This window comes from Chionomys nivalis, chromosome 8, assembly GCF_950005125.1.
Source record: "Chionomys nivalis chromosome 8, mChiNiv1.1, whole genome shotgun sequence".
Lineage (NCBI taxonomy): Eukaryota > Metazoa > Chordata > Mammalia > Rodentia > Cricetidae > Chionomys > Chionomys nivalis.
The window spans coordinates 21,992,309-22,014,701 of record NC_080093.1 but is presented as its reverse complement, the minus strand read 5'-3'; the positions used below and the strand labels follow the sequence as shown (position 1 = coordinate 22,014,701).

The 22,393-nt window shown below is 45.9% G+C and overlaps 1 protein-coding gene across 2 annotated transcripts in view; it reads right to left on the bottom strand.

Annotated features, from left to right (window-relative positions):
- Positions 1-22,393, bottom strand: part of Myof (myoferlin) — a 146,060-nt gene that overhangs the window by 13,855 nt on the left and 109,812 nt on the right. For both annotated transcript variants that reach the window (XM_057777697.1, XM_057777696.1), the window contains 11 exons: positions 21,281-21,442; positions 19,500-19,665; positions 16,137-16,213; positions 12,151-12,162; positions 10,323-10,421; positions 8,666-8,791; positions 7,012-7,167; positions 6,411-6,502; positions 2,102-2,272; positions 1,184-1,332; positions 227-366 (listed from right to left, as the gene is read on the bottom strand). In XM_057777697.1, the coding sequence (XP_057633680.1) occupies positions 227-366; positions 1,184-1,332; positions 2,102-2,272; positions 6,411-6,502; positions 7,012-7,167; positions 8,666-8,791; positions 10,323-10,421; positions 12,151-12,162; positions 16,137-16,213; positions 19,500-19,665; positions 21,281-21,442 (1,350 nt within the window). The remainder of the gene's footprint in view (positions 1-226; positions 367-1,183; positions 1,333-2,101; positions 2,273-6,410; positions 6,503-7,011; positions 7,168-8,665; positions 8,792-10,322; positions 10,422-12,150; positions 12,163-16,136; positions 16,214-19,499; positions 19,666-21,280; positions 21,443-22,393) is intronic.

The following is a 22,393-nucleotide window of genomic DNA, read 5'->3' as shown; positions in this document are numbered from 1 at the left end:
GACAAAGGGAGACCCTGGCTTGAGTTGGTTTTGAATCGTAGATAATCTCTTGTGGGTATTTAACGAGATCCCTGAAAATCTTTGCAATAAACTCCTTCGGGATGAAACTAGTTTGAACTTCTTTTCTGTTTCTTACGTATTTAAAAGGACAAAGGCATGTTTCAAGAGACAAGCCCATCAGTGATCGCCACTGCATTTGATGAGCAGGTGGTGGGTCCCCCTTTACCTGGGAAATGTTGGGTTGGAAGGTGCTGTGTAAAGTCCTTGTCTCCACGTGCTCAGGGACCAGCCCCTGAGTCCTGAGAATATGGAGGGCAAGACGCTCTTCAGGGGCCCCGAGGTGCTGGTGCAGGGTTTTGTTGGCTTCTGGAGTGCAAAGTCACATTGAATTAGGAACAGTCAGGAATAATCCAGTCCCCAACAACTTGCAGCATATCATCCCAAACTTTGTAAAAAATGGCCAGGCGTCACCAGTATGTACAGACAGTGTCGGCGTGGACTTGTGCAGGACTAAACAGATACAAACAGCTCCTGGCGATGGGGCCTTCTCTACTGAGGCTCACACCTACCTTGTATTCTGCCATTAGCAGAGAACAGAGCATACAAGAATGGGTGGATAGTTTGTATTTACTTTTGTAGCACAGGCTCGCAACCATCTTATTTCCTAGAGCCTCCCTTGCAACTAGTCAGATGTGGCCATGAGACCAAGTTCAACTAGAACTCTCTCTCTGTCTCTCCTGTCTCTCTCTTTCTCTCTCTGTCTATGTCTGTCTATGTCTCTCTCTGTCTCTCTGTCTCTCTCTCTCCTGTCTTTTGAGACAGGATTTCTCTGTGTAGTCCTGGCTGTCCTGATACTTGCTCTGTTAATCAGGCTGTCCTTGAACTCAGAGATCCGTCTGCCCCTTCCTCCCAAGTGCTGGGACTAACAGCAAGTATTACCAGCACCCGTCTGTGATGGAGTCTCTTTGGGATGGAATCTCTTTTCGCTGTCCTTGGAACATTTTTGAGCTGATTATGTATTACAGGAAAATTGGCAGATAAGAAAACGTGTCCACTGTGACACCTGCGGCTTTTGTTTAGGTCAGGTCAGACATACGGAATAACCAGGTGCTGCCCCCTCTCCCCCACGTACTAACAGAAGCAGGTTATCACATTGTGCTTTACAACCACAGCTTTGTCTCACCAAATTCGTCCAGATGGTAGTCTCGTCCTCCGTATCTGATCCTGCTTCCGTCTTCGGAAAGGACTGGGGGTGGGAAGCCTTTGAACCTGGCTACATTTTGAAGCAACTGTGTTGGTCTCAGTTGATCTCTCCAGGTGTTGACTCCAGAACTGTGGACAGGTCTGGAGTTACTCCAGGTGCACAGTGTTCCACACAAGTGCACCTGTGTCCAAGGGCACACATCTAATTGGGGAGGGACAGGTCTACACACAGTGTCTCCTGGATACCTCTCTTAGAGGTATAAAACCCACACAGTACTTTGGCTTCAGCCAACTCATCGTGGTTTTTTTTTTTTTTTTTTTTTTTTTTTTTTTTTTTTTTTTGTCCAGTTCCCTCCTCAGCAAAAATGAGAAACATGGGATCACCATAGCCAAAGAGACAAATTCAAAAACCAGAAGTGACTTGCAGTCTTATTGGATGCTTGGAGAACCACTGGTTAGCAGCATGGGACACTGGGCATAAAATCCTTGCCGGGGGGGGGGGGGTTGTTGGAGGGTGGATAGTTGGTAGTTAACAATCAATTGTTGTGTGTAAAAGCTAGCGGATCCGTGCTACGACACCTGGCTAGCCTAAGTCCCTGGCATCAGGAGCTCAGGAACAGGAGAGAGGACTGGTTCTCAGAGCACTGACATACGACAGCTGTGTCATATGCATGGCTCTGCTCTGCTCCAGCGACCACCACAACAGACTGTCATATGAACGAGGCAGTGTGGTGGCCCTAGGTCATCCTCAGATAATTTTGTCAAAAATGACGCTCGATGGATCTCAAGAGCCGTGGCACACTGAAGTGATGCACCGAGGGAGCCAGAGTCCCACAGCCTCCCCAGGAGAGAGCCTTGGGTACAGCAGTCCCCCTCCACTCACGGGGAAGCAACTTACACACAGTACTGCTCGGGAAGGCCGCAGTGAGACCCGAACCGGGAAAGGAAGCGGTTCTCCAGGTCGATGATCGTTTCTCCCACTTTCTCATCTCGGGTGAAGGTGTCATAGTCATAGACAGAGATTTTCAGGTCTTTGTCTTGAGGCAAGTAGCAGCTCAGTTCATACATTCTAGGAAGAAAAAAAAATGCACACATAGAATGATCAGGGGCCTTCGGTGTGGCTCCAGAAACAAGACTCAAACGAAAAATTGCCAAGCGGTGGTGGTGTTTGGGGAGGACAACTGGTGTGGGTGGGAAGAAGTGATGAACAGTAGACACTAGTAATAAAACAAGAGTGCATGCTCGCTCAGGAGAAGAGCCCAGACTGATACCTATGTCCCGACCCCAGCTATGACACTCCCTTAGCTAGCCTCTCTGCTCAGTTTTCTCCTCTGCAAAACGATACTATCAACTCTCATCACCTACTCTATTCTAAGAACCAAGGAAAGAGATGTCTAGGAAACATTCAATAAGAGAGGATTGATTAAAGCTTCGGATACAATAATAATACATTATATCTCTAATTTTAGTATTACCACCTTATCACCTGGGACACCTTTCTCCTCTCTCCAGGAAGATGGATAAGGCACCTGATCTACAGCCATTTGCCTATACACCACTTCATTCTGTACTCTGCTCATCAGGGTCGCCTGCCCCAGGAAACAACTTGACCCATCCCTCGGAAGAACACAGGGGGCCATGCATGAACTTGCATAGTGTACCATGTAGGGGCCTTCATTCAGTTCTTAAACCTTTTCTATGGAATCCACATTAGAATGTAAATATTTCTGACATGCAGAGAGATAATGCAACAGCTACCATATTGGTGAGTGAACTTTGGGGTTCAGGGGGTGCTGGCTGCACAGGTCAGCAGCAGACAGGCAGGGCTTAGCCTTAGTATCGTGTTGTTCCCGGAGGGATCCCTCTTATTCCAGGTGCTCAGTACATTTAACTGAAGGAAAACTGTGCAAGGTCCCCTCCTCTGGGCTTCCTATTCTTGCTACACTCTGGTTGGACAGGCTTTCGTCCAGTGAGCCAGGAAGGAGTGTTCAATGGCACCCTGGAAGAAGGCCTCCTGAATGTGTCCTGCAACAATCTCAGAGACCTCTCCAGTTGCAGCAGATACCCTGAGGTTCTAGGCAGGCAGGTGACTGCAGGGAAAGGGGTATTTGTGTCACAATTACACACAAAGCCTCAAAGCCAGTGTGGGCACCACGTACAGACAGTATGCAGACATGCACGCAGCTCAAGTACCCATACACACACACACACACACACACACACACACACACACACACACACACTAGCCGAATGCTGTGGCATACACGTTTAGTGCCAGTGGTTGGGAGGCAGAGACAGGTGGATCTCTGTGAGCTGCAGGTCAGCCTGGTCTACATGCTGAGTCCCAGAATAGCCAAGTTATGTACAAAGACGCTGTTTCAAAAACAAAACAAAACAACAACAAAAAGAAAAGCAGTAAGCTGAGCATGGTGTGCCCTCCTATAATCACAGCAGTCCAGAGACAGGAGAGGATTGCTGCAAATTTGATGCCAGCCTGGTCTATATAGTGAGTTCTAGAATGGCCAGGATTCTACAGTGAGATCTCAAGGGAAACTAAACAAAACTCCAAGTATTTTGGGGGTTCTGGTTTGACTAAGGAATGTTCTTCTCCCATGAGATATCAATTTTTTTTAAGAAATCTTTTGGTTCATTATTATTGTGTGGATGGCGTGTGGGTGAGTGTGGGCACCACAACCTGCACACGGAAGTCAGAGGACAGCACTCAGGAGTTTAATGTGATCTAGAAAAGCCAGAATGAATAATGGCCAAGAACACAGGACACGTGGCTTCTTTCTCAAGCCCTGTCCCAGAGTCTCTCTGCTGAGAAACAAGCCACTTCCCAAGACTGAGGCCCCGGCCTGGGGTCACCAGCTGGATGGACGGAAGTCTGTACATCCCCCTAGACAGCCACCGGCCTGGCAGAGCCTGACAGCATCCTTTCCTCCCAGGGTGGCTCTGAGAAAGACTTTCCTGCCGCTTAGTTCAGCTTGTGCTGGCAGCTCTGAAACAGACCCTTCAGACAGGGCCGCCTTTCTGCCTTCAAAGCTGACTCCGCCTGCTTCCCGGTCCCCTTCGCACGGAGCCCTCCTTCCTGCCCTGCGTGCCTTTTCCTGTCTAGACCTTGGGGCTGGATCAGTGGAAGAAAGGGAAAATGATCACATTGCTGTGCCAGAGGATTACTTCCCCTCCCTGGGCCCGGCACTCAGCCTAGGGGTACGCAGCATGGAGGGTGTTCGTGTGCAGGTGTCTGAGGGTATGCGTGTGTGCGCATGTACGCACACATGCTGGGGGCCAAGTGGGTGGTCCTTTGTACACATATGTTCCTGCCTGTGAGGATGGTTTTTTTGAATCTAAAACTGGATGACCAAGATTTGTGCATCTGTGCATGTGTGAGTGCATGCATGCATGCGTGTGTGTGTACATATAAGCATGCATGAGAGAGACAGACACAGAGAGGCAGAAAAAGACAAAGAGGAATATATGTAAGGCATAAAGTAATGAGTAGGTAGGCCATAGGGCAGACAGGAACAGTGCTCTCCCACTTAGCAAAATTTTGGGAGAATAATGCCCCCCCCACCCCGTGTGTGTGTGTGTGTGTGTGTGTGTGTATACACATATGCAAACTGTTGCACTCACTTGTGCATGTGGAAGCCAGAATATCTTCCTTTATCATTCACCTTTTTTTAAAAAAAAAATTAAGAATAAAGTCGGGCAGTGGTGGTGCACACCTTTAATCCCAGCACTCGGGAGGCAGAGGCAGGTGAATCACTGTGAGTTCGAGGCCAGGCTGGTCTACAAGAGCTAGTTCTAGGACAGCTAAAGAAACCCTGTCTAGAAAAACCAAACCAAACAAACAAAACAACAACAACAACAAAAACCCAAGAACAAATATTTTTAGTTCTTAATTTGGGGGGGGGGCATCATGTGCTACAGTGCATGGGTGAAGGTCAAAGGGCAGCTTTTGGGAATCAGTTCTTGCCTCTCACCCTTTTGAGGTTGGTTCTCTCTTGTTTCTGTTCTGTACTGTACACTGCACGCTAGCTGGTCAGAAAGTTTCTGGATGATTTCTCTCTCTGTCTCTGTCTCTGTCTCTGTCTCTGTCTCTGTCTCTCTCTCTCTCTCTCTTTCAAGGATTCCAGGGATAGAATTTGGATTCTCAGAATCCTGTGGTCACATCTTAGCCATAGCCTCTGCCCCCCACCTGTTCTACAGATGTAAGAGCTGGGGATCCAAACCCTGGTCCTCATGCTTGCACAGCTGGCCATGGAGTCACCTCCCCAGCCCTTCCTCACATGTCCGGCACAACAAACATTTCTCTACAGACGGTAGCTTTGCTCTGGGCCTCTTTCTGTTCCCTTCAGAGTTTCATGAGATTTTCTGAGATGTCTTCTATAAATGGCTCAGCAGAGGACCCGTTCACTCTGAATACTCAGCAAATTAATTGTTACTGAATATGGAAAGTGCTTACAGATGATTAATGCTGGTTTTACTCAACAATCATCTGGCATTGGTAGCAAAGACAGCTCTGACAAGATTTATGTAATGGGGCTGATAAGATGACCCTTGGGTAAAGGCTCCTGCTGCCAAGCCTGATAACTTGAGATCAATTCCTGGGACCTACATAGTAGAAGGAGGGGACTAAGCTGTCCCCGACTGCCACATGCACACACACACACACACACACACACACACACACACACGTTCACAGAAGTGGCATAAATAGAAAATGTTTAAAATGTATAGATGTTATAGCCAGAAACAAGTCAAGGTTATAACTACAAAGAAAACAATGCTGTGTTAAGGATCTTGGGGACATTAAAGACCCATAAAGCAGATTATCTGTCCTGTCCCTTTGCACCCTCCTCTCAGTGACATGGTCACTGGATCACAAGGAGAGAGCCCATCCAGCAAACAGCCCACACTAGCCTCTGGAAGCGAAAACAGGATTTAGTGGCAGTTGAGCTCCCCGACTCCAACCGCCCCCAATGCTTAATGTCCTATGGGGTCTTGCTTTCCACCCAAAGACTTGGGACAGATCTTGACCCAGAGACACCCATCTTTTGACCTTTTTTCCTCATGGTCCTTCCTAGTCCTTCTACTTCTACCTGTTTCTCTGAGGAGGACATGGCTTCCTGCCCCCAGTAAGAGTGCCTCGAACAGGGCAGGGCACCTTTCGTGAGGAAGGAATGTTTTGAACTGTTGGTTACCTGCCGAACACTGGGTTGAGAGTGTTGGGAATGTAATGGTCTCTGTCTTCAATGACTTTTTTGCCCAGGGTTATTTTGATGTAAGGATCACACTGTGGAGACAAGATGGGTGAGATGTTATATCATCACGGGGGCAAACTGAAGTCAATCTCAGGGATAGACTCGGCTTGTCTCTCTACTCCCCACGGATGACAAAGGAGGTACTGGGGCACCTGAGGGCCTAGGATGAGCTCGGTGCAAGGTTCTCCTCTGGGTGGCAGGGAGCCAGCGTACCTTCAGAGCAGCTGTGTGGGTGAGAAGGTAGGGTGGGGTGGAGGTAGGGGTGACCTGGCTCTGCTCAGGCTGGGCTTGTGACTGGAGCAAATCTTGTCCCGGGTCACATCAGTAACATGAGAAGGATGAACTAAAGAGCCCTAAGCATCCCCCCCAAAGCTCTTAGGTAAATCCCCATGGGGACAATCCTCCTGCACATATTGTTTTGCTAGAGTATCTTTCTCCTAGTGAGATAACAGACGCCCAGCAAGAAAGAAGGTGACAATTACCAAGGCTGATGACTGTAATTATCCTGCTACAGGAGAAGGCCCCACACCCAAACTCTTACCAGGCCATTGTTGTCCTGGGGCTGGAGCTCTAAGCCTTGAACAATGTAGATCCTAACCGTGCATTCCTGCGGGACGCTGTCAGGCAGTTCCCGAAACTGCCTGGGAGGAGCTGGCACACTGGGGTCATCGGGCAGGGGATAGATTCGGAAGGAACCCTGAGAGAGAGAGAGACACATACTGATGACTTCAAAGGCCCTGGCCACTGAGTAGAGGGTTCTTAGGAAGTGTCCCCCTCTTTAGAGCACACAGGGTCCCCTCCATATCACACAGTTGGGTGGTGTGGATCTGTGTTTGTGGAAGAAACAACATTCATTGGCTCTTGGGTGAGTCCAGTAGGGAACGTGAGGGGGTTCTATAGCCATCATTTCAGAAGAGGGCAGATTAGGAAGCAGGTGACAACCTGGACAGGGAGTGGAGGTGACTGACTGGTCAGTGTGACGGAAGGTGGTGGCAAAGAGGTAAGGAGTTGAGATTATTTTGGAGATGGGAGTAGCCCAGTGGAGTACTAAGGTGGCTCCCCTTCTGTGTCAGCCCTGCCCGCCTGGGCCCCACTCCCAGGGAAATACATGCTCAGCTTCAAGTCTCAGTCGGAGAGACTGCAAACTTTGTTCTGAAACCAGCTTAAGTGCAGGGAAAGGCATTGGATTTGGGATTAGGATGTTTGGGCCTTTGTTCTGGCCAGCTGCATTGAAGAATATGGCATGAAGCAAGCAGCCACTGAATACTGGGTGTGGAGGACCCAAAACTCAAGAACCAGAGTGTGGCACAAGATGTGAGATTAGTCTGACTCTGTGCCCTATTGTTGGCTTAGTGGGAGGCTAGGGCAAGGAGGATTTGAGACCCTGTGTCGGGTGTAACCCTCTGATCCATTAGCCATGTCTGCCATTGGCAAAGGATTAGGACAAGGCAGTGTTAGGTGCCCTGGCTCTGCCAAGTGTGCTGGGGAGGAGAAGCAGCAATCAAACCTAACAGGCGGTGAACCCAGACCTGTGGGAGCCCAGAGCATGGGTGAGTCATGCTGCCCAAAGCAACCAGGGGACTCTTGACAAACACTGACATTCAAGCTGGCTTAAAGCAGGAGCAGGGCTTGGTCAGACCACAGAGAGGAAAGGAAGGGCATCCAGGGAAGGAAGAGGGGCCTGGCCCAAGGCTCTGCGCATCCGTCCAAGAGGGCTTGCAAGGTGTGTTCGGGGCTTGGAGTGGTTCTTCCATGCTGGAGGGACACATGGCTTGCGAAAGGCCTGCTTGGCTTTGGAAGGAGCTGAGACCTGAGCTGGGAAACCAAGAGGTGTGCTTAAACCATTCAGACAGGGATCAGATTTGGCTGCAGACTAGTTAGAAGGAGAAAGGTGATGAGGAGCTTGGCCTGGGAACTTGCCATAATGATCCTGCTAAAATTCCCTGAGGGCAGAAGTGCAGAGGAGAAAGTAGGCCTTGGAAAGAGCCCTGGTGGATTCAAGCCTGGCTGACCCAAGCAGGGAAAAGCACACCCTGGCTCCCCTTTGCCCCTTTCCTGTGGGCAGCTTTTCCTCCCAGCAAAGGGCACAGGACGGTCGAATCCAAGACTGTTCTGCTGCAGACTTCTTCCCTCCATGATCCACAAAAGCAGTGAAGATGAATTTGAAACAGGACGAAGACACATATTTGACTCACTTTGAACTCTCCTACCACAGACGGGTCTTCGTTCTCATCGGACTTGCCTCTGTACAACTTGAAGGTATCTGAGAAATCTGTGAGACCCTCAAATTCAGCTACATCCTCCAGTTCACAGTCATAGATCTGGAAACCACAACAGAGTCTCAGTTTCTCATTAAAACACAGGCGGAGTCTCAAGTCAATGGGACTGAGTACCAAAAGGCAAGAGGATGTGAGGGACACATGGGGCACTTAGCTCTGCTGGTGGGGGCAGCATAAAACAACCTCTTGGGAAAATGCTGTGCTTCCTTTAGGGAGTTAAATATCCACCTATCCTAGGGCCCAGAAATGGTGATTCTAGGAATTTACCAAAGAGAAACAAAAACAAGTTCAAGAATGCCTATAGTGTCAGGAGAATGACTTAAACCATGGAGGGGGAGAGAGGAAGGAAAAGGGAGGAAAGAGAGAGGATGGAGAGGGGGGATGGAGGTAAGATAGAGTGTGGGGCTGACCCTCCCCCAGCCCAGTCTAATCCAATACTAGTCAGGAAGAAGAGAAAAACTCCTAATACCACAACAACATGGTAAGTCTCAGCAGCAGAGTATGGGACCAATGGAGCCAAATGCAGGATGTAACAAGGTGTGATTCCAGTTATATAGAGCACACAAGCAGGGAGAGCCAGTGGTAGAAGCCACCAGCAGGCTGTGCTCACGGGGACTGGCTTGAAGGGGGCACAGAGGAACTTTCTGTGTGGAAATGGTCTTCCCCTTGCCCTGGGTGCTGCTTTGCACAAGTGTGCACAACATCAAAACTTGGTGGAAGGATCACTTTATGGCATACCAATTATATCTTGATTTTTAAAAAAGACAAGCAATAAAGGTGGACTGGAAGGAGAGAGAGGAAGGAGGGAGTCAGGGAGGAGAGGAAGACGGAACATGAGTCTGTCCCCTTAGCTCAGTCTCATGGAGTTTCAATGTGATCGCTTACGTGCTGGTGTTACTTAAGCCACACAAACAAATCACAACATCAACAAGCAAGGATACAGGTCCTTCTACTTTGATAGAGGGATGATTTTAACAACTAGATGTTTCTCATTTAATTTTATTTTTCTCTTATACCTTGCTCTGACTTGGATTTGCAACTGACAGAGTTAGCTTCTGAACGGAGAACTGAAAAACTCAGAGCATGATCAGAATAGTTCAGATGGCCACCCCTGCCTGGTTCTGCAGCCTCCTCCTGCACAGGTGTGCCCATGGCTGTGATGTGACAACCAGGGGCACATACATGTAATAACTTTTAGGTTAGCAAAACTGATCACTGTTCACAAGCCAAAATGAAGCATGCTGACATCAATGGCTTTGCAAGGACACTGTGACTTCTGGGTCTCCCTGAGCCAAACAATTCTGGATAATTGTTGGCCTAATTAGTATGGTACCAATCCATTCCTAGCCTTCTGCCAGATGCCCCCAAGCCCCAAAGTGACAGTCACGTAACTATAACTCAGCAGCTTTCCTCAAGTCCTGGTGCTTGGCAAAGGCGAACCTGTTGCAAGAGGGCTCTTCAGGAGACACTCCTGGCCCCTCTCCATCAGTACCCACCATGAGGCCTTTTAAACCCAGGGCCTTATGCATGCTGGGACTAGCTTTTCCCCACCCACAGACACAGGTCCAAGTACCTTGAGTTTGGAATAGCCTTTCTGAATATACTGTCCACATTTTTCATGCTCCCCCGAAGAAGCATAAAATTTACTCCACCAGTCAATGATTTCTTCCTCCTAAGGCCACGGCAAAATGAAAAACATCTTTACTGACAGTCTGGATTTCTAATTCATACAGGAAAACCACTGTGTAATAGATGAGAGATTACTGACTCTGAGATTCCATGCTTCTGTTCATATGCATTGTGGGCAACACGTTCATGATTCTGCTCAAGTAGACCTCAACCAATGACATGCACGTGGGGGGTGCATGCGTGGTGCACACATGCATGCGCACATGCGTAGGAGTGTATGTGGAGGCCAGAGGACAACCTCAGGTGACACTGCATGAATGCCGTCACCTCCTGTGAGCAGGGTCTCTTATTGCTTGGGGATCACCTATTGGGCTTGATTTGCTGGGCAGCAAACCCAGTCATCCTTCTGTCTCTGTTTCCCCAGTGCTGGAATATAAGCATGCACTACCATACTCTGCATTTTCACGCATATCCTGGGGCTAGAACTTGAGTCCCCGAGCTTGTGAGCAAGCACTGTACCCATTGCCATCTATCACCCTAGCTGCTAATGAAATGTGTTTGCTTCAGTGTCCACATCTATATTAGGAGTTTTTCTTAGATCTAATGCATATGATTTATTAATGTCTCTTTGTTTCTTTGCTGTTAATATTTGTTTCCACAAATAAATTAGCATAGCATTTCCAACATGTGCTTTCTACGATCTCATTTTTTTAGCTCTGTTAGCAGTAATACCAAGCTCTCTAAACTAGGAATCAGGTGAGCTGGTTCTAGCTCTAGCCCTTAGGTTACGAGCCACGGTGCCTTGGGCAACTTGTTCTGCAACTCTGATCACCAGTTTCTTCATCTAGCAAGTAAGATAGTAACAACCGGTCCCATCTGCCTCCTAGAGTTGATTTGGGAATCAAACAAGATCACTAGGAAAGCAAACTCTGAAACATTTCACATGTGAAACAAAGGTAGGGAGGATTATGGTTCATTTACACTAGGGACTCCAACTCCATCCTTGAAGATTCTGATTCAGTCATTCTGGGCTGAGAACTGGATGTTCAGTATAGTTTCCCCCCAGGTGATTTCAGTTACAGCCAGACCTGCGAACCTCTTGTTTTAATGGTTATTGGTTGGGCAGAAGAGGTAGTATATAAGGCAGAGTATCTGCATAGATCTTAATATCTTTTTTTCTATTTCTCTTCTTCCCTTTCCACCTCCATTCCTCCTTCCCTCCATCCCATTTTCCTTTCCTTTCTTTCCTTTCCCTTCCCCTCCCTCCCTTCCTCCCTCCCTCCCTCCCTCCCTCCTTTCCTCCCTTCCTTCCTTCCCTCCTTCATTCCTGTACAGGGTCTTGATACAGAGTTCAAACTGGCCCCAAACTAATCATCCTCCTGCCTCAGTACCTGAACATACGTGTGCATACCCACACACCATACATATCCATGCAAATGAAATCATAAAAAGTCTGTTTCTTTTTTGTACTTACAGATTTATGTATATAAATTCATATATATACATGTATCTTTATATGTCTTTAGATGTATATTCATACATATGTGTGTGCACACACATGCGTGTAGTTACAATGAGTTATTTGCCCTTTGCAGATCATCAATCCATCCCTGAACTTAGGAAAAAAACTTTACATACCAGTTGTAGACAGGAAATACGTGTATTGAACATTGAACCAAAGGTCTGGCACATGTCAAGCCAAGCTTTCTACTCCCGAGCAGCACCCCCGACCCCATGAGTCTTAGATGTGCAAAAATATGTACAATAATTACCTTTTCTGACAGCTGAACATATGAGGTCAGTAGTAAGGAAAAATCATACACAGGTCACGTGGATTTGGTTTAAGATCCCATGAACATTAGGTTTAAAGAGAAAGAGAGAGAAAAACATTATTTTCCTGCATACTTTACAATATCAACATTTAACAGATCCTCTAATTATTCCAGCTAAGAGCATCTCGTCATTGAACATATCTTAGAATTCTCTGGAAACACACCACGGAGTTCCACACAGTACTTGAATGCTTGGAGGTATGCACCCATGTTTAGTGCATGTTGGACTATACTGTGGTCGACTAACACGGTGGGTGCACAGGAAGGAGCTACTCATCTTCCTTCTCCCAGCCTCATTCCACGTAGCTCCAAAGCATGTCCCAATGTGACCTCATTCTCAACCCTTCAAGAACTGTCCTGTCACAAGGTGCGCGTGACCGCAGGTCATCATGTCAATGCCTTTCCTGTCACCCCCCGCCGCCCTGCCTCTGTGAGAATACCACAGTCTTCAATACAAGGATGGTAGGTTTCTCTTTAGCCGAAGCCTTCCACTTGAATTCCTGCATGGAGAATTTGCCCCTGGTGTTAGGACATGCGCAGGAGTGAGAGAAGGAGGAGCTGGAGTTTGTTAGACTTTGAGTTACCTCCTGGTTCTTGCTGGGACTCTGGCTAAGCTCACCCTCTGAGGCAGTGTGAGAAAATGCTACCCAGTCCCCCTTCCTGAAATCCCAACTCATGCTCACTACCACACTTCTGTGGTTGCTGTGGGGAGGGCCACCGGCTTCTTCGGGCCCTCAGTATTCCTATCTAGACTGACCCTTGTTACAACAGAATTGCCAAGGGAGACAGAACGAGATGCATCAATTCTTCTTATTAGATCCATCCCAAAGCAAGATTAGGGTTAAATAATCACAGGTGGAGTGAGATTTTGGAGAGAGGAATTAAAAAAAAAAAAATCTTTTCACAGTCTCAGTGTCTTGAATCCAAGTATTTAGTCTGTTCATTTGTGTTTATTTTAAGTCATGCAGAACTGATTGAGGGTAAAAAACAGGCCGTGTTGAAAAGGCATCCAAGACAAGTTGCTGACTTTAAATTTCAGGGCTAGTCCGGGAAGGTTCCTTCACTTCTGCTTGCTCATTATCCCGTGCAGAAAAGGAAGGACAGCAACTCATGTGACTTTCTTTTTTTTTTTCAATTGAATAAATGAACTTGAAAATCCAATTCAAAGCATTACATGGCACGGGCCAGTCTTCCCTCTAGAATGGTGGTATTGTCTAAAGGTCACTTTTCACTCCAAAATCTACTAATAGACCCCGGAGGAATTCAGGTCCTCAGACCGTGACTCCCCAGTCCCATGAAGTCTCATACATGTTATTATACATACATGCACTGTCCTTGGAGAAGCCATTTTGCTGAGTGCTGTCGACATACTGCTTAAGCACTGGAATTGGAAGGCAATGGTTGAGACGACCATGAAGGGATGTCTGTGATGGCTGGATGGCACTTGACCAATATGCCCCCCATCCTCGCTTCCTGCTTTTCTTTACAGAGCGCTAAGCTCATCTGTTAAGAGTTCCCATAGACATCATAAAGGATGATGCCGTCACGAAAGACTCAGTCTCCGGCCTCCAGTCCTCAGCAGCAGCATAGACAGACTCATTCATCCAGATACAAAGACTAAATTGAGTTAGTGGTAATAACGTATACATTACATGCACGTGTGATACATGTAATAAAGGACATTAGTAAGCTCGCCATTGGCTCTTCCAAATCTCAACGTTGTTCATTAGACTTTACAGAGAGATGTAATGTCTACCTGGACAAACAGACGGACGTGGGTGTCCAGAGGAGATTTTACCTTTTCCTATCAACACAGAGGACCTCAACTAGGTGTGAGGGGAGCGCGCACGTTACAGTCATGTATACTGTAGCAGGAATGACTTGACACAACCGTCTCTGGGCCTGCTACTCCTCCCGGTTAAAAGCTGAGGCAAACAGACCTTTCACACTATTTTCCTTGTTCCTCAATAGTACTGAGGATGACCCAATACCCAGAAGGCATGCAGGCAGGATTGATTGGCAACAGTTAGTGGTAAGCTGGAGGCAGAGTATGGAGTGGGATCTCATACTGCCTTTTTCCCAGAGTGGCTGTGAAAATCCCCGTGGAGAATCTTAAGTATTAAGCATATAACTTCTCCCTAGGCAACTACTGTTGATATTTATTGATACTAATTGGGGTTATTTTCAATAAGTGAACATAGTCATGTTGCCCTGTGGGGCTGGGAATCTGATATTGTCATCTGTGATTGTGGAGAATTGCCGCATAGTAGAATCAAACACAGCCTTCCAGTACATGGCTGTGGAGACGACATTTAACACAGGCCAGTTGTTAGTGAGCTTAACGCAGCGGGGAAGAAGTGGGTTTTTAAAAGGTGCCGTTTATGGACATAGCACATTAAAGCGCAATCATGTGTATTTTCCAGCCAGTGTGCGTATTAAAACATGCTGTGAAAGTTTATTCTAAATGCCAAGAGAAACAGTGAGCTATTCGGCTTTTCCTTTTCTCTTGTTCCTTCCTGTAGAAGTGGCTGGGATGGTTTTCAGACTGGATCCTGAGGAAGGATTCCCACCAACCTCTTCCAGAGTGAATATAAAAACCCAGGGTGTTTCATGTACTGACAAATAGGGTCATTCCTAACCATGACAATTCAGCATCACATGGGGGGGGGGGAATCCTGACATGCATGTTCTCACTATTGCTTTAAATGATACAATTTGTTCTAGAAGCATCTAACGCTTGGTATCACTTGGGCTGCCCCTACCAGCGGTTCTCCGTTCTTTATGCATGTGTTTGAATTATGTGCACGGATAATGTTTTAAGTGTCCTAGGTGACTGACTAGTAGGGGCTGAAGCTGCTAGTCCACACCCTAGCTTCTTAAAATGTAGGTTATGACCTGGGGGGGGGGCGGGGGTGTCACAGGAAATTTGACAATAGTGAAAGGTTTCTAAGTGTGTGACAACTAAAATTTAACCAAAACTAAAGTGTGTAATGAGTCCAAAGTGCTTCTGGGAATGCTCACCCGTGCTGCACTATGCGACTCCATTGTAAATCCACAGCCCATGCATTTTTGCATTGTGCATGTAGTCACACCACACAACACCAGTGAATAGCTCCTGAAACACCCCAGCTCAGGTCCGAGACCAGCATACACTCAGTGTTTTTACACACCGAGCTTTCTGCTCTCACAGAAACGTAATGGTTTAATTATGGAAAATAAAGACATGTTATTTTCCTATCATATTCTTTATCATATAGGTGTCAAATTACTATATCTTTGGATTGCATTAGTTAGAATATTTAAGTTTTAAAGGTTTCTATTTGAGTTTCATTAAAAAAAGTTAAATGAATTTTGGTTTGGATTTCAGACAGAATTTTCAACCATTTCTGAAATGGCTCTAAACTACTTCTGCCATTTTGAATTAGTACTACACATTTATGCAAAGTGGAGTCTCAGCGTTGATGACTATAAAATCAAAATACTAATCAACCATGAAAATTATTAATGATGCTCTATGTCCTGCAGTATTGCATATCCAGCTGAGATTTAATTTTTTATGTAAAAATGAGTAAGCACGTCTATCTCATTAGAATACGAACTTGATTTTGTTTTAGACAAATGGTAAAATTATGTCTAGTAAAGAATTACTTATACAAATTTTATAATTTTAATTATTGGTATACGTTTTATTTGTATACCTTATTTTATATACCTTTATACCTGGGGTTGTGTAAAAACATCTCAGATAAAAAAAGGTTATAAATAGAAAATTTTTAAGAAGGCCTGGTTGATAAGTGTCTTTGGATGAATACAAGATTCAGATCTTGTTACTATTTAGCCCTTGTAAATTGGTTTGATGACCATTATTTTAATAACCTTGAATGGTCGAGTACACACATTGCTTAGGCATCTGGCATACAACCTACCTTAGAAGCCAGTAATGGTTTGGTGTCTTCTATTTCAATGACGACATCCCGACATGGGGGTGCAGACATAAGGGAGGCTGCAAGGCAAAGAACTTCATAATATAGGACGCTTAGGACAACATACTGGAGAGCATTCTACTTCACGGTCAAGTTGAGCAGCTATAGGACGGATGAGAGAGTTAACCTGGGTGAGACACTTCAGGGGAGAGCCATACCTGAATGTAGAAATGATCCTACCCTCATCACTGTCTCAGAATAGTGTAAGGCTTTAGGCATTTTATAGGGGACTATGGGGCCTGTTTTTTCTTGGTTTGGGGTAGTTAACACAATTCCTGCCCATGACAAGTGCTTGAAAAAGAATTGTGCTGGAGAGCAGAGAGGCAGCTCTCAGGTCAAGGTGTTTGATGCCAAGCCTGATGACCTGAGTTTGGTTCTCAGGACCTCACAGTGGAAGGAGAGGAGTGACTCCTGCAAGTGGCCTCTGCCCTTCACCTAGACACCACACCCATGCACACTGTAAGAAAAATAGTTAAAAAGATTGTGCTGATTATGTAGGAGTGGGCACGAGGATGGCGAACCTGTGTCTGAAAGAGCCTCGTTTTCTTGGGAAATGGGATAGAGAAACACAGAAGAGGAGTGGAGGAAGATAGAGGACAGAGAAAGTGATTAGAGAGAAGAAGGGAAGGGGAGGGGAGAAGAAAAAGCAGGATGTGTTTCTTTCCTCAGTGAGACGCTACTATTGTCTGTTCAGCCAGCCCTTGCTCTCCCAGTGCATGCAGAGGGAGAAGTCCATGGAGTGATCTTACACGCACTTTCCAGATGTATGCAACTCTGGATTTAGGATTAAGAGCAGGGGCTTAAGAACAGGCCCTGGAGTCCCTGGGTTTATCTCACCCAATCAAAGGCAGGTGCCTAAGGCCCAGCCTGATACCCAGGGTGAGTCACAGGAACATAGCTGTTGAATAATTGAAGAAGAACCCATGAGGTCCTAGGTCAGAACTCAGACAGGAGAAACCACCAAGTCAAAAGACCTTCCCATAAGGTTACCTACCCAGGCATTGGACATATAGGACATGAACAGAAAGGAAGGTACTCTGGGGAAGGATTACCATGCTCCTGCATTGGGCTAATTAAGTGAATTGTTTACATGATCTCATGTGGCCCTTTGATAATCCTTAAGATATGTTATTATCTCCACTTTAAAGATAAAAACTTAAACTGAAGCAAGAAGGAGAAAGATTAGTTGCTGTAAGTTGAACCTTGATGGATGGGAATAAGTTCATAGACTAGCTCTGTTAAACTCTGGTTTCTTCGTTATCAACCACCCCAGAACCCAGGGAAAAGCAAACACTCAATAAATGTCAGAGAAACACTCAGATAGAGGAAGGAACTGGACATTTACTGGGCATCTATGATATACTAGCTGTTTTAAGGTGGAGTTTTCCATCCACCTGGTACCCTCAGGTAGAAGTTGCCCAGAAACTTCGAATATAAGCTCATCTGCAACTGCAGACCACACAGGACTCAAGAGCCAGATGGACAAGGATGCTTGAATACCTCTGTGTGCAAATTTCTTCCTAAGGACCAGTTCTCCACTTTACGATCCTCCAGTAGGCAAATCTGAGGGGCAGGGCAGAAAACACTGCTTGTGCTTCCAGGTCAGGCTACCCAAGGTCCACTCTGCAGACCTGACTCTATTATCAGATTTAAGAAAATACTAGATTTTTCTCTTCTGTGGCTCTCCGAAGCACGGGTTGTACATTATTTAATTATATAGCATCACTAACTAGGAGACCTCAGCCTTGGAGCCCAGCCTATCTTTGACCATCAGCCCATGTGCATGATTCTGAGAACAGGGCAGTCTATAGCATTTGTACCTTCTTAACACTTCCACGTATTTGACCAATGAACTTCCTGTCATTGAACCAATAGAAAAGATACTGGGAAAATGGTTTCTCTCCATTTATTAGCCAGATAAATGAGACTCAGGGTTATAATAGTCTTCACTGTTATAATAAAATGTTGACAGTTTATGGATCATCTATTCAACACAAAACGTTTAGAAATATATATGTGTGTGATAATATATATTTGATAAATACATATAAAACATATGTATTTGATAAATACATATAAAACATAAATGTATATGATAAACACTTGTAAGATTTTGTTTAAGTGTGCCTAATATATTTCTTCTTCTTGTAGATAGATAGATTTTAGAGACTGTAATGTCAATACTAAGCCTTCTGGAAGTTTACCCAGGATTGACTCGTAGTATATTTGCTTAAACAGAAGATATCTTGAATAGAATTTTCAGTGAAAAATGGATAGGATTCTCCAGTCCTTGACTGAGGTCTAAACTCATGAAGACAAAGGGTCTGCGATCTTGTACACCAAGTGACTGAGCCCCCAGCCCTTAACACAGTACTAAGTACATAGTAAACTGAAAACAAAGATCTATTGAACGGAGAAGGGAAAAACACTATATCATTACCTGTTTGCTATTGAAGTCTAAGTTAAATATTATAGCCTGCCCTATCACTTGTATATTAACTATACAACCTAAGGTAAATCATTAAAGTTTTCTTGTGTGGATAACAATTGGGTAGCTTTCAAATGGCCTCATGACATCTTTGTCAAGTGTCAATGAAGCGGGCCCATGGACAAAGTAACTCGGAATAGCAATCTCCTCCCTAGAGCTGGACAGGGAAAACAAACCTGTAACCCTAGCACTTGAGACAGAGAAGGAGGAGATAGCAGAGTCCAAGTTCGTAGTGAACTATAAAGAAAAACCCTTCCACTTAGAAAGAAAATCTCCTCCTCTAAGGCTCATGGATGGGATCTCTGTGGCCACATACAGGAGGCCCTGTTTCTCCACATCAGAGTATTCACAGCACTGACTTGCACACATTCACTTGTTGGACGCTTTGACTTTGAGGACGAGATTGTTTTGGTCCCTTGGTCTCCCCAGCAATTAGACCAATGAATGACATTCTATGAATGTTCAACAACCATTTGTTGGAGGCTGAATGTCTCAATCCGTTTCATTGATGTGGGGACAGTACCCCCTGAGTCTCCAGGATCCCTTCTCAAAAACAAATAGGAAAGCTCATGTAGCAGGCAACATTCCCTCCAAAGACACACTGCGTTTATGCAGGAGCAAAGCATGCTAGGATTCTGCCCCTCAAAGTAGTTCGAATTCAGGCTGGCTGTCCCATGAATATCTGTATTTCCCTAGCTCCCTGGAAATCACAACTTCTTCCTCTGTAGTATCTAGACAGAGGATATGGTTTGCAGACATTCAATCTACTAGATGTAAAAGCTCAAAAACGTAATGTATAGACTTGCTCACAGACGTACCTTTTAGCTGAGGTACAATGTCCTCTTTTCCCTCATACGGATCACAGCGAAAGCGGTCCAGGTGGTCAATGGTGCACTGGCCGACCACAGGTTTCCGCCCAAACTGCCTGTGGTCAATGACTTTGATCACCAGTGGAGGCATGTACAGTTCTTCCTTGGGCAAGAACTAGGAATCACAAAAACAGATGCCTTTTTTTTTTCTCCAAGATCTGGCAGGGATAACTGTCAATTCTACCAAGGGACCAGCCCAGCTTCTTTGTGCCCTATGAATATAACCCAGGGACCTTCCATAGGTCCTCCAGTGACTGGGGTGCCCGGTAAGTGGGCTCAGAGCTTATAGCATTCTCTTTTAGCCAGGCTCTGCGAGATCAAACCCTCCCTCTGCTGTCACAGAGCGCATGACCTTAGCAACTTTTCTAACCCTCTATGCACAGTTACTTCATCGTTAGTAGTAGAGCCGTGGAATCCATACATGAAGCACTTAGGGTGAAGAAGGCAAGCATCATGGGGAATGAGTCTTTGTCACTGACCCCATTCTCCTCCTGACCCCATCTTCTTCTTGAGAGGTTATTTCAGTGACAGTAACTGTCCAGAACTTTAGCTATCTACTAGCCAGGGCTTAAGCAGAATTTAGGAACAGTGGAGACACAGATGAACTTTCAAGGGAAACAATGGACTGGGAATCTTCAGTGCTAGATGCTCAAAGCCAAACGGAGATGCTCATTTTGCCTTCACTGTCCTGGAATGTAGGGGCCTTGATGACACGCCCTGATTGGAGGACATGGGCTGATCTGGAAGCTTGATTGTGGTTTGGATGCATGTCTGTCATGGCCTTCACTGGAATAGAGGACGGGGCTCCCTGAGTGCCTCCTCTCACTCAAAGCTAGGTCCTAGACTGAAAGTGACAGGGGAGGAGGGTGAGAGCAGAAAGGATAGGCAGAGTGTCTTTGGGGTGACTAGTTAGGGATTCTGCTTCCTCACATCCATGAGGTTGTCCATCTGAAGCATCAGAGGGAAAGACTTCTGGCTCGGGAGTGGAAGGACCCGGGAGTGGAAGGACCCGGGAGTGGAAGGACCCTAGTCCAAGCTCTGGCCACTCACTCGCTGTGTCCTGCTCCATACATTAGTTACACATTAGTCAACCTTTTCGGTCCTTCTAAGGGACGGGGAGGGTGGTAACCATGCCCAGCACTAAGCTGGAGCTGTGCATGAGATTAGAGCACGGCTACTAAGGCCTATACTAGAGATCAAACACTCACTGGAGAAACAAGTGGTGTTCATACACATGTCCCCATGGCTGGAGCTGCTTGAAGCTTTCAGAAACTGGAATCAGACAACCTAAGGAAGGGGGACCTCTGACATGATCAGTACAGGGCTAGGTTTTCTGTCTGTCAGACTCTGGAAATGAATCAGCTGTCGGTGAGTATACACTCACATTTCAGGCATGGACACACATGGATGTATATACTCACACTTCAGGCATGAACACACACGGAATACATGCTCACATTTCATATATGAACACACACAGGAGTATACACTCATGCTTCAGATATGGACACACACACGGAAGTATACACTCACGCTTCAGGCATGGACACACATGGATGTATATACTCACACTTCAGGCATGAACACACATGGAATACATCCTCACATTTCATATATGAACACACACAGTAGTATACACTCATGCTTCAGATATGGACACACACATGGAAGTATACACTCACGCTTCAGGCATGGACACATGTGAACTCCTGCACAGTCTACATACGTACCACCTTCATGAAGAGAACAGAACTTGGGAAGTTGGGCGTCTTCTTAAGGTTTTTGATCACCACTGATTCGACTCTTTCTCCCCCACACTCCACCACCAGACTGGGGGATGTGACAGAAGCCATCTGGTAGTTTTTCATATTTCTTAAGCCCCAAGCTAGAATCTGAGAAAACAAGTTAAAAGAGGAGGGAAGGAAACCTGGCATATTAAAAATACCATATCAATTCTGGTGGTGGTGGCACACACCTAGAGGAAGGTAGATCTCTGAGTTCAAGGCTAGCCTGGTCTTATAGAGTGAGATCCAGGACAGCCAGGGCTACACAGAGAAACCCCATCTCAAAAAACAAAGAAACAAACAAAAACCAAAACTCAAACAAGAATAACAAAACATATAAGCTGAAATCCAGTCTCAATCACCAGGACAGTCTTTAAGATGGACTTCCATACATTTGTCTAAAATACCAGGGAGTGTTATCTTGAGGAACCTGTGGACAACAGAGGAAGTGGTTCTACCCTTTCCTTCTGTTGAGAGCTATAAAAAGAGCCCCATAGCTGTAAATGCAATGTAAAGTCAGCTTCTCTGTGTGTCTGCTGCAAACAGGACTCACGTTGTGATCTACCGTGGGGCAATTTGGAGGATCAAGTATAAACCTCTTCTCCAGTAAGTGACTTGCAAGCATTCCAAACTGGTAGCTGTTGTTTGAAGCTTCCCGTGTCTGTCTTCAAGAACACCCAGGTAAAACAGAGGCGCTAACAACGCTTGCCTTATCTGGACACTCTATCCAGACACATTATCTCCACTAGCCTGTGTCTGCCCTAATTATCTCTCCTGCTGCCACTGTCCACATGCTTCCCTATTCCAGGCCTCTGCCTCCCTTGCAGGCCCTTCTCTCTGTTCGCACAGGCACTTTCTCTTGGGCCATCTTCTCTTTCTCTGGTGAACTCCCCCAAATCTCAGAAATCTGCTCTTGGTGCTTTGTTAAGATTTCAATTTTCTGTAACTATTTCTATTTTGGGGGGAAGATTTTATAGACGTGCAGCCTGATGCCATTCTCTGCATTAACAGTTCTTGCTTTGTTCTACCCTTTGGTTTGATCGGGTAAAAGTTGGCGAG